Here is a 16,359-nt window from a genome sequence, read left to right on the forward strand (position 1 = left end):
GTCTTAGTAAGTAGGAAAGCAGACAAATTACAAATCCCTTCAGGTAGATGGTCATGCTTAATCTATAGAAAAGGTGTAGGTAGAAACTCCACAAGATGTACCCAGTGTAAGTTATGGACACATAAGAGGTGTAGCAACATCAGAGGAAGGTTAACAGGGAAACTAGCTTTTGTATGTGGAAGATGCACAGGTACAATAAACACTGAAAATGTGTAGAAAATAGACTCCAGTGGGGCAAGCTAGAGGTAGTAGATAGCTTCCATTATCTAGGTGACCAAGTTATTAGTGGAGGTGGATGCTCTGAGAGCATAGCTGTACGAATAAGATTAAGCTGGGAAAAGTTCAGAGAGCTCATACCTCTGCTGGCAACAAAGGATCTCTCTTTCAGAATGAAAGGCAGATTTATCATGCCTGTGTACGAACAGCTATGCTTCATGGCAGTGAAACATGGACCATGACAGCTGAAGACATGTGTAGGCTTGAAATAAATGAAGCTGGTATGCTTTGCTGGATGTGCAATGTCAGTGTGTATGTTTGACAGAGTGTAAGCATCTTGAGAGAAAAGTTTGGCATAAAAGGAATCAAATGTGGTGTGCAAGAGAGATGACTGCACTGGTATGACCATGTGATGTGTATGGATGAGGACAGTTGTGTAAAGAAGTGCTGATCTCCAACTGTGGAGGGAACCTGTGGTAGAGGTAGACCCAGGAAGACATGAGACGAGGTGGTGAAGCATGATCTTTGAACTTTGAGTCTCACAGAGGCAATGGCTAGTGACTGAGCCCTTTGGTGATATGCTGTGCTTGAGAAAAGCTGTCAAGCCAAGTGAAATTGTAGATGTGACTGATGCTGGGGTCACATAACTGGTACCCATGCTGGTGGCACATGAAAAACACCTTTCGAGTGTTGGGCCTCATGAAGGCAATGACAAGTGACTGAGAATTTTTGACATTATGTCATGCTTAAGAAGAAGACCCATCAAGCCAAGTAACACCACAGTCGTGGCATATATTGGTGTCATGCAAATGGCACTTGTGCCAGTGGCATGTAAAAGCACCCACTACACTCTCAGAGTGGTTGGCGTTAGGAAGGGCATCCAGCTGTAGAATACCATGCCAAATCAGAACTGGAGTGTGGTGCAGCCTTTCAGCTTGCCAACCCTGGCCAAACCATCCAACCCATCCCAGCATGGACAACGGACACCAAATGATGATGATGATATATAAACTCCTACCAGCCGTGTTGAGTGACACATTCTTTCATTTCTTATCATCATCATCATCGTTTATATATATGTATATATATACAGACAGACACACACACACACACCACACACATATATATATATGTATGTATAAGTGCATGTATGTGTGTGTGTATATATGTGTGTAAGTAGTGCTTTTCCATCTACTCTCACTACTACTCCTGCCTCCTTACAGAACAATATCTCATTCAATACACAATTTTGTTTATTTTATCTTTAATTTCCACAGGACACACAGACATGTTGTCTCTCTCTGTGGATGGGTGGTAGTGGTGCTGGCTGTGATGGTGGTGGTAGTGGTGTTGGTTGTGGTGGTAGTGGTTGTAGTCTAACTATCATGGCTCTTTCTCACATCTTATATCCCACTTGCAAAAACACACACACACACACCACACACACACAAATACACGCATATACACAACTACACACACACATATACACAGAGCTATATATGTAAATATACTTAGAACTATAGACCTACACACACAGCTATACATATATATGGAATAACTGAATGCCACACATCCTCAGTTATATATATATATATATATATATACACACACACATACATATACATAGAAATATATATACATATAACCATAGACGCACACATACATACAAACACAAAAAATCATACACATACTTAAACAGCTCTACACATATTCACACTGTTATTTGTATATAAACACACACATACATACATGCACTTCAACATACATGCCCACACAGTTATATATGTCTATATTCGTATACACATAGCTAAAAACACATACATCTATAAATATAGCTTTACACATGCACACACGCAACTCGTCCCACCATCTCTCTGCATATATTTCTATATACACACGTTCTCACACATGGTTGTATATCACATATGTATACACTTACCTCACGATTGCATCTCGTCTAAATCTACATACCAACATTTATTCATCGCCTCATCAGCCTATAATCAGCCTATAAACAGCCTATGGTTTGATTGATGGACAGTCTATAAGCTGCTCTCTATTGGTGGTCTATAGCTGGTCTATAAGCTGGTCTATAGTTTTAAGTCTGTTGTTGATCTGAAATTAGCCAGTCTGCAGATAGTTCATAACCAATTCATATTCAATCTTTACATAGTTTGTAGTTAGCCCTTCATTATTTGTTAGTCCATAGTCTATACAACACATTTGACCTTTGACCTCAACTCTGGGGTACTAAATGACTTTCTGCGTTTTCAATGTCCACTTCCAAATTTTTAAGGTAAGGTGAATTTTCTTGTTGCTGTTTAATCTTTTTTCTTTTCCTTTATTTGCTTCTGTCATTAGACTGTGGTCATGCTGGGGCACTGCTTTGAAGAATTTTAATTAAATGAATCGGCCCCAGTGGTTATTTTTTTTTTTTAAGCCTGTTACTTATTTCTAGTGAACTCTGTTGGTGAACTGCGAAGTTACAAGGACATAAACACACCAACGCTGGTTGTCAAGTGGCGGTGGGAAACAAATACAGACACAAAGACACTCACACATACATATATATGGAGACAGATAGTCTGTGACGCTTACCAAAATATACAGTTATGGCGAAACAACATATAAAACAACATATAAAAAAACACGGTTCCTCACCTGAGGAAACACAACTTCTCCTAGAATGAATGACAATTGATTGTACAGCATCTTACCTGTACAGCATCTTACCTTTCATATGAGGTACAGATGCTTGATAAGTTGAAACGAGATTGTTGTGGTTTTGAATAAAGAGTCTTGTGAATTCCAGTTTCTATCTTTCATCTTTTTTATGTAAATTCAATGGACACAAAGGAATTCCTGAAGTAAATTCAGTGGCATATACCTCCATACTGTTGTTGACATCAGATAGCCAAATACTGTGAACAGGCTTTAAACAGCATATACAAGGTGTATACCTGGATATATAAAATTACTACATGCATATATATGTATGTGTGTGTATATAAATATATATAAATAAACAAAAAAAAAAATATATATGTATGTATGTATGTATGTATGTATATATATATATATATATATGTATAAATAAATAAATAAATATATATATATAAATAAATATATATCATCATCATCATCATCATTTAGCGTCCGCTTTCCATGCTAGCATGGGTTGGACGGTTCAACTGGGGTCTGTGAAGCCAGAAGGCTATGTATTAATATATGTGTATATATATATGTGTGTGTGTATATATATGTGTGTGTATGTATATATATATGTATAAGGATGAAAAGGAACACACGAGTTGATATATATATATATATATATATTTCGTTTTTGGTTTGCAAGATTCTTTATGTGAGTTCGTGTGTTGAAGCATATTCTGTTGTGTCTGGGGAGAGTAATTTTCTTTTTGTGCCTTATTATGTAACACACTCACCTGTAAAATTTCCACGTTTTTCTTGTTTTTTATTGTCCTAAAATTTTCATTGCGTCTTTTCAATAGTTTTGACTATTGAAAAGGTTGCAAGAAAATGACTCTCCCCAGACACAACAGTATATATATATATATATATATATATATATATATATATATATATATCTATGTAGATATATGATGGGCTTTTTTCAGTTTCCATCTACCAAATCTACTGACAAATTTTTATTGTTGTTGTTGCCGCTGCTGCTACTGTTGTTGTTTAATCCCAGGACAATCCTAATTGACTAGATCTATGATCAAAAGCATTCCAGCCATGACAATCCCATGTAATCCTTCTTTGAGGCATAGTCTACCTCTGATTCCATCATCTTGTGCATTCTTTGTTCAGACAGTATGCGGGAAGTTTTAGCTGTTATTTCTTGCATGCTGAATGATCATGTAGAGGCTCCAGTAGTAGTAGTCGTAGTAGTAGTAGCAGCAGCAGCAGTAGCTGTTTTTGTTGTTTAGCTTAAGGTCAAGCCTGATCCATGAAATTATCTGGTCAAAAGCATTCTAGTGATGACCATCCAGTCCTTATTTTAGAAATTATATTACATCAATGTGTCCTTCCTATTTCAATATAGTTGCATGTGATTTGAGAGAAATTTGACTTCTATTTCTAGCAAATGGGGTGAACACATAGATGCTCTGTTGTTAGTAGTAGTAGAAGTAGTAATAGTAGTAGCAGCAGCAACTGTTGTTTAACCCCAGGTTAGCTTGAACCAAGAGGACTGAATGATCAAGAAAGCCAAGTATAGGGGTTTATCTTTGGCTAAGTGTTTCTCCTGCAGTTGCCAAACCAGAAATATAGCATCAGTGATGCTTCTATCTGGCACAAAACCAAACTGCATCTCATCTAAGCAGACTCTCTCCCTAATTAGTTGGGCTATGACCCTCTCCGTGACCTTCATCACCTGATCCAGAAGTTGCTTCTATCTAAAGCATCACCTTTACCCTTGTAGCAGTTGACTATGGTGCTGCTACACCAGTCATTGGGTATGGCTCCATTATGAACTACCTGGTTTACAATGCGGGTGACTAGGCCATAACCCACACCACCTGATATTTTAAGCACTTTAGCAGTGATTCCTGATGTGCCAGGGACTTTTCCTGACTTCATACCCTTAATTGCTTTATCTACCAGGGTGCTGTCTATTCGGATAGCTGGTCCCTCTACTAAGTCAACATTTGGCAGGCTCTCCTCCTCTCATTCATTACTCCACATTCAGTAGCCTTTCATAATCGCTTCTCCAAGCCCCTTTCTTTTCAGAATCATTAAAGGCAAGTGCACCATCATCCATGCAGACACATTTCTCTCCTGTGACTTCACAGTTTTCTATAACACATTGTTTTGCAATCCGAAATACCTCAGTTCTTTGGTCCTCACATCGTTGAACATTGGCAAACTTCTTCTTTTCTGCTTCTCCCTTGGCTATGTATACCTGTTGCCCAGCCTTGCTTCTGGCTATCTAGTGTCGTTCCCTGCTGCCCCCACTCTTCCAGGTTTTCCAAGCATGTTTCTTTGTTCTAATGACTTTGTCTACTGTATTATTCCACCATCACACTATTCTAAGTCTGGAAGGGACTTTGCACCATCTGCAGATTTGGTCTGTGGCACTCAGTAAGGTGTCCTGTAGAAATTTCCAGCTAGCCTCTATGTCTGAAGTCTGTAGCTCCTCCTTCACATCAAATTTCTTGATGAGGATGTCCCTAAATCTCTCTCCTCCTCTCTCTCTTTCTCTCAGCAGTGGATCATGGACTGGCAACTCAAGCTGGCTGTGGACAATTGTACCACCATGCATTTTGGGAGGAGAAACCCAGCGTCCACCTACTCCCTCCACAACACTAATCTCAAAAAGTCTTCGTGTGAATGTGACCTGGGTGTTATTGTTGACAGTGATTTGCGTTGGACAAAACACATTGATAAAATTGCCAAGAAGGCTGAGGGTGTCTTGGCATCACTCACCAAGTCCTTTGTGAGCCACTCTCCGACTATCTATCTGCGACTTTATATAGCTATGGTAAGACCTCACCTGGAATTTGCATCACCGGTCTGGAACTCCTATCTTGCCCAGGATATCAATCGTCTGGATGTCATTCATCGAAGTGCAACCAAAAGAATACCCTCCATCAGGCATTTGCCATATTCTGAACGCCTTACTTCCCTGGGCATGGACACATTGAAACAGACACCCATAAAATATCAACCATCTTACAAACAATAACTCTGAGCACCTTTTCGAACTCCACCCGTCTAACACCCGTGGACATATTTACAAAGTCAGAAAACAGCACAGCTCCCATGACTTTGGGAAACATTTTTTCACGCTGAGAGTTGCTGAAGCAAGGAACAAACTGCTGGCATCAGTTGTGAGTTGTCGGAGCACTGCATCCTTCAAAACTTCCATGCTTTCTGAGATTCGCCAACACTACACCTGATTTCCTCCCCTCCATACACACACAAGCATGTATCTGACTCATACATTGTTCACTTTCCAGACATTTGTACATTACTGCATATACTTTATACGCACTTTCTGACAAGTTGTGGTGCACCTGAGCACTGTATACAATAATTTCATTATTATTATTATTATTATTATTATTTATATATATATATATAAATGATGATGATATATGTGTGTGTTTGTGCTTTCGGTGTGAATGGTTTTTAATGGCGCCGAGTTTACAATCCTGTAAATAATAATAATGGTATTTTTTATATAAGCTTAAAACTTATGGTGATCACTGTGCAATAACTAAGGAATATGGTCTATTAAAGGAGCATATAAGCCCTTGACAGAAAAAAGAAGGCTTTCCTATCCGTGTGGGAGCCGAACCCACAACCCTTTGTTAAGGCAACTAAGAGTGTTACCTTTGTGTATTTTAATATATATATATATATATATATTTCGTTTTTGAATTTGCTTTGCAAGATTCTTTATGTGAGTTCGTGTGTTGAAGCATTTTCTGTTGTGTCTGGGGGAGAGTCATTCTCTTTTAGTGCCTTATAATTTAACACTCACTGGTAAAATTTTCACTTATCTCTTTTTTGTTTTTCTAAAATTTTTGTTGTGTCTTGCAACTTTTTCAATAGTTTTTCAGCTATTGAAAAGGTTGTAAGACGCAACGAAAAGTTTAGAAAACAAAAAAGACATACGTGGAAATTTTACCATATATATATTATATCTTCGGTATATTATTGTTATTTTAATTTTAATATTTCTATTATATGTAATTTTTTAGATGGTGTAATTTAATTATTCATTTTGAATTGATAAAAGGTGTTCTTTTCTAATTTTTTATATATATATTATATTTTGTGAAATTTGCTTTAGTATTTCTAAATTGAATTTTTCCCTGTAAGTTAGGAATAATATTTCCTCAAATAATTATTATATATATATTATATTTATACACATACACACATGCACCCACACACACAAACACACACACAAAACTATATTGTTCTAATATGGCCTTCCTTTCTTTAGATGGTAAGATGTGATTTGAGAGAGATTTGGCAGCTATTTCTCACAGGTTGAGCAAATACAGAGATTTCTTGGATAATTTGGGAGATTGATGGAGTTTGTTGCTTGATTGAATCATCCCCCACCATGTTCAGACCAGGGCCCTCTGGTTTGAGGACATCCACCTCCTTCTCTCTCCCACTAGTCTTGGGGTCCTTGTAAAGTGGCATAGGCACTGCTTTTCCTTCCTAAAATTACCACTACTACTACTACTGCTGCTGCCACCACCACTGCCACCATTTTGGTGCCATGAGTATCATTCTTATGGACACACTCGTAAACACTCACACTCTCGCACACACACACACACATAAATGTGCACACTTCACACACACACACACACATCCACATGCACACAGATGTCCACATACACATTTATACAAAGTGCTGGACCCTAACTGTGGAAGGAACATGTGGAAGGTGTAGACCCAGCAAGATGTGGGATGATGTGGTGAGAAAGGATCTCCTGATGCTGGGCCTCACTGAGGAAATGACAAAGGGCTAGGAGTTGTGGGGATTTGCTGCACTTGAGATGTGCCAAGCTAATTAAAATCGCTGTCTTCCATACTTACAGGATTGTCCTTTACAGCGGTGAGCTGGCAGAAACGTTAGCGCGCTGGACAAAATGCTTTGCGGTATTTCATCTTCCGCTACGTTCTGAGTTCAAATTCCGCCAAGGCCGACATTGCCTTTCATCCTTTCGGGGTCGATTAAATAAGTACCAGTTACACACTGCGGTCGATATAATCAACTTAATCCGTTTGTCTGTCCTTGTTTGTCCCCTCTATGTTTAGCCACTTGTGGGTAGTAAAGAAATAGGTATCGGTGCCACTGCATTTTTACACTTGTGCCAGTGGCATGTAAAAAGCACCCAGCATTTTCACACTCATTTCACAAGGTTTGCACAGGTCAGTAAGTCTTCTCCAATGTCACACTCTCATCATTTAACGTCCATCTTCCATCCTTGGCATGAGTCAGACAGTTTGACTGGAGCTGGTAAGCCAGAGGACTGCTCCAAACTCCACTGCTAAAGCTAAACCACTTTGCAGAGAGGACTGGATGCTCTTTTACATGGTGCTAGCATTGGTGAGGTAACCAAGTGACTTGTGAGACAAAAGAAGATCCTTTGAGAGGGGTGGGGTGGGGCGATATTGAAGGGAGAGGTTTTGTTGTAGAGGAGGTATATGGTTACCCCAGTTGGAAGCAGAGAGACAGAGAGAGAGAGAGATGGTAGTGATGGGTTAGGGTATACCTCAAGGTACAAGTATGTGAATATATGTAGAACGGAGAGGATTGTGCAGGGTGTATCAGTAGAGTTCATAAAAGTGCAAAGGGGGAGGGGAGAAGTGAGGGGATGGGGTGAAGGGGGGGGACTGCCATGAGTGAGGAAACCCAGGTATATATAAGGGTGGTGGAATGACAGAATAGCAATGATACGTTTGGCTGGTGGGAAGATCAGAACTGAACTCCTGGAGTGAGGAGGGAGAGATAAGCATAAAGTAGGAAGTTGAAAAGATGAGAGGAAGAGAAGAGGACATGCTGTTTGAAAGGCAAAGTTGACCTCGGTGGAATTTGAACTCAGAACGTAAAGACAGATGAAATACTGCTAAGCATTTTGCCCGGCGTGCTAACATTTCTGCCAGCTTGCCACCTTTCTTAATAATAATAATAATGATAATGATGATGACGATGACGCAGTGCTCAGGAACGCTCAACTTCTATGTGCATGTGTGTTAATTTATGTGTAAGGTTGTGTGTGTAAATATGTGTGAATTTATGTGTGTGTATGTGTATATATATTATATATATATGTGTGTGTGTGTGTGTATGTATATCTGTATGCTTGAGTTTTTTATGTGTATATGTCGTGGCACTCCATTGGTTATGACGACGAGGGTTCCAGTTGATCCGATCAACGGAACAGCCTGCTCGTGAAATTAACGTGTAAGTGGCTGAGTACTTCATAGATACGTGTATCCTTAACTTAGTTCTTGGGGAGATTCAACATGACACAGAGTGTGACAAGAAACAGGATGAAAGAGTGGGAGAAAGTTGTGGTGAAAGACTACAGGTATCCCTCACTTCCACCCGAAGCCTCGTGGAGTTTTAGGTGTTTTCACCCAATAAACGCTCACAGCGCCCGGTCCTGGAATCGAAACCACGATCCTACGACCTCGTGTCCGCTGCCCTAACCACTGGGCCATTACGCCTCCACTATGTTATCCACATGTAGAGGTGTGTGTGTAAGCATGCTAATTCAGTATAAGGGAAATAACTCCTGGTTTAACAAGCGCCAGGACCAGCAAAAACAAGAAAAACGATTCTCCATAAATATCTTTTTTTTTCTGTACTCGTTTCAATCATTTGGCCGCGGCCATGCTGGGGCATCGCCCTGGAGAGTCTTTAATTGAAAGAATCGACACCAGGACTTAGGTTTTTTTAAAGCCTGGTATTCTATTTCATAAGGTTTTTTTTAATGAGCTACTGATGTTACAGGGATGTAAACACACCAACACCAGTTGTCAAGTGAGGCAGAGGGGCAAACACAAACTCGAAGAAACACACAGACACACATTCAGAATTCCTATAAAAATCTATCGTAATCCACCATACTAATACCATTTTCTTCATGTTCCAGGAATGGACAAGATTCTTCAGTTTTTGCAACTTCTCCTTATTTTGGAAGTTGTCTCTTCTCGTGAATGCTACTTGAGGAATTTGCCTGAGAAATGGTGCAACAAAGAGATGAAAATATTATTTGACGAAAGTCAGAAGTGGGAAACTTTTAATTGTTCAAACCAAGATTGTGGTTCCAAGATCATGTTCTTCAATAATGATGAGGCAAGTGACTTCATTTCTTCAATAATTCAAAAATTAAAGGCAGCGACTCACATAATTATTCCAGACAAAATGTTTAGCAGCATTTTGTCCAGTTCTATATTTAGGAGATGAGGAATTATGTGCATTATTTACATTTGACGGTTATTTGTCAACACGTTGTTTCGGCTGATATACCCTCCAGCCTTCATCAGGTGTCTTGGGGAAATTTCGAACCTGGTTCTCATTCCTAAGGTATTTTTCGATGTTATTATTATTATTATTATTATTATTATTAATCAGGTCACTGCCTGGAATCGAACTTGGAATCTTAGGGTTAGTAGTCCATGCTCTTAACCACGACACCACATGCCATAATAACAACATCCAAAAATACCTTAGGAATGAGAACCCAGGTTCAAAATTTCTCCAAGACACCTGATGAAGGCTGCAGGGTATATCAGCTGAAACGTGTTAACAACAAACAAGATGAGGACAAATATCTGTCGAATGTAAATAATAGAAATAATGTAGCATTTTGTCCGTCTTTAAGTTTTGAGTTCAAATGCTGTTAAGGTTGAGTTTGTTTTTCATCCCTTTGGGGTCAATAAAATAATTACCAGCTGAGCAATAGGGGTCAATATATTTGACTTAACCCCTTCCTCCAAATCACTAGCATTGTTCCTAACTTTGAAAGCATTATTATTATCATTATTATTATTGTTATTGTTATTATTATTATTATTATTATTGTTATTATTATTATTATTGCTTTGAAAGCTGATGGACGTGTCTCCAGAAGCTCTGTAAGTAGTTGGCCAATTTCATTGGAAAATTTGTTTAAAGTATTAATAGTTTTGTATATTTGTGTAGCCAAGCTGACCAGGTTCTTGCAGAGCTTGTTGGTTAGGTGGAATTTTGCACATTTAGGGGCAAAATTTTCATTTGAATCTTTAAAATATCACTTTCATATTTGTAAATTTTGTCAAAATGTCTTTGAAGGGAACAGTAAGCTGCTCCCTTCTTTGTGCACCACACCCTCTGTAGATGGACGCCAAGACAAGTCAGACATCAAATGTCAATTCAACCCACCCATTTTGTGCCTTAAAAGGCAAGAAGAGAATGTTGAAGAGCGTTCCACAATGTGCAGCGCTACTAAAGTAAATGAAGGCTTTTCCTTCAACCACCTTTCAGACCTGCATTTCCTGGCTCTCACCACCACTGTTGCTCCTGCACCGGAGAAGGAGGGAGAGAAAAACATAAACACGTTTAACAAAGAACCCAGCACCAGTGGCACCACCAAGACCATCAACAAAAGCCATTGTAATGGTTTCGCTTCTGCAGCAAAGCAAAGCTCAGAGGAAATCAATGTTACAATGGACAATACTAAAACCCCAAAAGAGTTGCTAAGGAAGGATGGAAACAATGTCTTCCTTAACTCTCCACAGACACTGATACAACAAACAAACAGACGAACAATAATATACAAAATTTCTAACATCAAACACAAAAAAATTGGAAAGTGCATCCACACAGCAGTTGGAGATAGCACTCAAGCCCATATGGGGCAAAAAATCTTTTGTAACAAAAGGGAAGCGGTTTGGAACCATAGAAGTTTGCTCCCCAACAGAAGAAGATGCTAGAAAGCATTCCACATTGACCTTGAAAACGGAAAAATTGATGCTCGTGCCGACATACCTTGGTTGCACGTAACGAAAATCAAAATTGGCCAAGTGCCGCCTAAGCTGGCAAGTGGCAGCTGTCCTCTTCAACATAGAAGACACTGCCACTATTTTGGAAGTGCGTAAGTTGCAGGACCAGAACTGGTCGGGTATGGAAATGCAGCTTCTCATGCAGATCGACCAACAAACCATAAATTCCATACCCAACTCTATAAATTTGCCGGACGGCACAAGACAGCACGTTACTGTAGAGGGGCGAAGGCCAAAGTGCTACCTCTGCAGCAGCGACAAACATTTAAAAGTGGATTGACCCATTTACAAGGAAAGAATGGAGATGGAGAAAAAGATGAAGTCACAGCAGCAGCAACAACAACAACAGGAGATGCAGCAGAAGCAAAAACCAAAGGCTTCCGCACCATCAACACCATCACCACCACTGCCAAAAACGACACCACCTCCAACCATCACCAGACCAACATCTACACCAAGGACAACAACACCAAAGAAGGCAATGATACCGTCACCACCACCACCACCACCAACATCAACACCAATTTCAAAAGAAATTACACCACCAACAATACCATCAGATAAAACTACATTTTGAAACACTACTGAAACAGACCCCAAAGACATCCCCTTTCCCGACCAAATCAGCTCAGATAGTGCAAGTACTGATAGTGAGAAAGGGGAGTGGCACACAGTGCCACCGAAAAAGAAAAGAAGAAAGAAATATAAAGAAACAACTGACAAACTGGGGAGGCACGAGAAAGTAAAGCTTCCCAACAACAACAACAGCAACAGCAACATGCACTCACAACAATTAGCAACATCTTCTCCACCACTACCATTGCACACACCCACAAACACAGACACCACCACCAATACCAACCTTACAGCAATAAACACGAAAAATGAACAGCTAGTGACATACTTGAAACACAATACAAACACGAAAATTTCAGATTTTGTCAGACCCACACACAACACACCACCAGCACACATACTCACACTGAAAATTCCGCACGAAAACTATGACAAAATAAAAAAAAAAACAATTTCTGGACGATGTTGGGTTGCTAGGGTGAAGTTTCTCCAAAAAACTCTTTAGAAATCTGGTGGAAATACCCACCCAGAAGCACAAGGGAGTCACCCGACCAGACAACAGCCATAAGTAGAGCCTTTCCTCCTTGATAAATACTTTTTTAAAACATGGTCGTGCTCAGAATCGGTAGTATAAATGTGAGCAGGTTTGGTTGCCATTCATCAGACACAACTTTCTGCAATTCCTCTCTTTGACAGAGCTGCAATCTTGGATCAAACGCAGACCGAGAAAGGGCGCTTGGCACGTTGAGTGCCGTCAAGCTCTCACTGCCCTCCACCAAGTGGGCAATGTGATCAGTAGTAGTTTCACTCTAGTGTTCTATAGAGGGTTAGTGGAGGAAAAGTGTGATGACGTTCTCGGGAAAACCCTAGGCGTCAACGATAATCAGCTAAACAGTCTGTTTGGAAGAACTTTCGAGCTGGGGCCCATGGATAACTTCCAAAGGTCCCTCGCCTGGCAGTGCTACCGAGGGGTGCTACATCATAAAATGTTGACTAAGATAGACTTATCCCCTCCCACCTCCTTGCCAAATCTATGTAAGTTGGGCTTATGTCAGGTACATTCATTATCTAACGATATAAACAAAGCAGAGCTGCCAGGAGAAATTTGGCAAAACAGAACAAAACAACCTTTGGGTCCCAGGATGATTGGATGGGGTGAGGCTTTCTCAATATTCAAAGGTTTTCCTTTATATTTTAGTGTGGTACCTAGCAGGTGGTCATGGGTAACTTCTAGTTCTTTGGGTCTCCTTATGAGAGAGGAGCAAAGCTCCCTTTTACTGGCTGATCCCTGTTTCTCTCTTTTATGTACACAATGCAAAGGCTGCACACAATTTCATTTATGCTTTCATCTTCTTCATCAAAATTCTTTCATTCATTTATTATTTTCACTGGCAGCTGATATTTGACTGCGGCCATGCTGGAATCATTGCCTTCATAAATGAGAAAAAAAAATAGAAAAAATCTTTCTGTAAAAAAAGACAAACAAACTGAATTTTTTCCTCTTTATATTCTTTTTAGTTTAAACAATATCTCACAGAAGAAATTAGCAACAACTCAATCACAGAACTTTTTGTCTATGAAAATCATAAAATCCAGAAGGATGAAACGAAAGTGAGTATGAAATTATTGTCTAGAATACTTTGTGTCAGATATTCCATTATTTTGTCTGTCTTTTCTCACTGACTACCAATGTCTTCATCTTCGGTCTCTCTCTCTGTGTCTCTATTCATTAACCATTAGTCTTTCATCTTCGTGGCACTCTGTTGGTTATGATGATGAAGGTTCCAGTTGATCCGATCAACAGAACAGCCTGCTCATGAAATTAACGCGCAAGTGGCTGAGCACTCCACAGACATGGGTACCCTTAACTTAGTTCTCAGGGAGATTCAGCATGATACAGTGTGACAAGGATGGCCCCTTTGAAATACAGGTACAACAGAAACAGGAAGAAAGAGTGAGAGAAAGTTGTGGTTAAAGAATACAACAGGGTTCGCCACCAACCCCTGCTGGAGCCTCATGGATATTTAGGTGTTTTTTCTCAATAAACACTCAGCGCCTGATCTGAGAATCAAAACCGTGATCTTATGATTGTGAGTCTGCTGCCCCAATCACTGGGCCTTTGCGCCTCCACATTAGTCTTTAGATGTCATCTAACATTGAATCTATACTCCATGTTTTTTGATATCATTCATGATTTAGCAAATTAGCATTTAACTCTTACACCAACCCTACTATGTAAGTTTAAAAACAAACTCTTCAAAATCCACCCATCCAACACCTGTGGACATATTTACAAAGTAAGAAAACAGCACAGCTCCCATGACTTCAGGAAACATTTTTTCACGCTGAGAGTTGCTGAAGCGTGGAACAAACTGCCGGCATCGGTTGTTAGTTGTCGGAGCACTGCAACCTTCAAAACTTCCATGTTTCCTGAGATTCGCCAACACTACACTTGATTTTCTCCCCTCCATACACACACAAGCATGTTCACTTTCCAGACATTTCTACATTGCTGCATGTACTTTATATGCACTTTCTGACAAGTTGTGGTGCACCTGAGCACTGTATACAATAATTTCATTATATATAAACAATCCCATAATCAAGATCTCTAAGCTAAAAGATAATACCTTATTAACTCAAAACAATGTGAATAAATAAGCATTATACTTGACCAAGAAATCTGAATGCAGAGGCTGAAACAGCATTCATGATTTAAGCAGTATTCATGTCTTCCTATCACATTTAAGTAATTAGGAAGCAGTCTTTGTCTTCTGATAGCATTCGTATATTTAGGCCATATTCATGAATATAAATACCAGGAGTGGCTGTGTAGTAAGAAGCTTGCTTCCCAACTACATGGTTCTGGGTTCAATCCCACTGTGTAGCACTTTGGGCAAGTGTCTTTTTGGGCCGACCAAAGCGTTGTGAGTGGATTTGGTAAACAGAAACTGAAAGAAGCCCGTCATATATTCGAGTGTATATATATATATATATATATATATATATACATATATGTGTATGTGTGTGTTTGTCCCCCACCATCACTTGACAACCGATGTTGGTGTGTTTACATCCCTGTAACTTAGCAGTTCAGTAATAGGGCCCAATAGAATAAGTACTAGGCTTACAAAGAATAAGTCCAAGAGTCAATTTGTTCAACTAAAGGTGGTGCTCCAGCATGGCCGCAGTCAGGTGACTGAAACAATATATCATGTCTTTCTCTGGCATTCAGACCTTTACATGACATTCATTTCTTTAGAAAGCATTCACGTATTCCATCAGCCTCCATAGATTTCGAAGGTCTCCATGTGTTCATCTCCGTTTTTATTTGTTTGATGACAGAACTTGCAAGATAATTTACCTGAGGAAAACCTGGCTCTAATCGAAATGGGAAACGACTCACTGGTGATAAGAAATCAATCCGTAAGTGAATATTATTAATCAGACATTTTGTTCTGTTGATTTGTTTATAAAACGTTTGAGTGAAAGGGAATGAAAAGGTAACGACTTTCCCCACTCATTCTCTTGTCTTCTCTCGTCACTTTGAGGACACAACTGCACTCACTGCTCATTACTCAGTCCATTCTCCCCACACACTCAGTCCTAGACGAGTTCTCATCACCATCTCTCCATGCTTTTCATGCTGTTGTCAACTTCATCATTGTTATCGTGTCATTGACATTGTCATCATCATTGTCGTCAGTCATCAACATCATCATCGTCATCATCATCATCGTCGTCATTGTCATCATCATCCTCCAGTAGAAAGGATTATTATTATTATTATTATTGTTATTATTATTATCATCATTAAGGCATCGAGCTGGCAGAATTGTCAAGCATGTCAGGCAAAATGCTTAAGCGACATTTTTGCCTGTCTTTATGTTCTGGGTTCAAATTCTGCCAAGGTCAATTTCACCTTTCAAAATTTTGGGGTTAATAAATGAAGCACCAGTGAAACACTAGGGTCGATGTAGTGGACTAGTCAACTTCCCTTGGAATTTCAGGCCTTGTGCCTTC

General features: G+C 39.5%; 1 protein-coding gene across 3 annotated transcripts in view; it reads left to right on the forward strand.

Moving 5' to 3' along the window:
- LOC115220263 (plexin-B2-like) overlaps positions 1-16,359 on the forward strand; it is a 90,285-nt gene that overhangs the window by 21,610 nt on the left and 52,316 nt on the right. For all 3 annotated transcript variants that reach the window (XM_029790365.2, XM_029790366.2, XM_036510009.1), the window contains exons 2-4: positions 9,870-10,072; positions 13,855-13,947; positions 15,682-15,762. In XM_029790365.2, coding sequence (XP_029646225.1) covers positions 9,870-10,072; positions 13,855-13,947; positions 15,682-15,762 — 377 coding nt within the window. The remainder of the gene's footprint in view (positions 1-9,869; positions 10,073-13,854; positions 13,948-15,681; positions 15,763-16,359) is intronic.

This window comes from Octopus sinensis, linkage group LG16, assembly GCF_006345805.1.
Source record: "Octopus sinensis linkage group LG16, ASM634580v1, whole genome shotgun sequence".
NCBI lineage: Eukaryota > Metazoa > Mollusca > Cephalopoda > Octopoda > Octopodidae > Octopus > Octopus sinensis.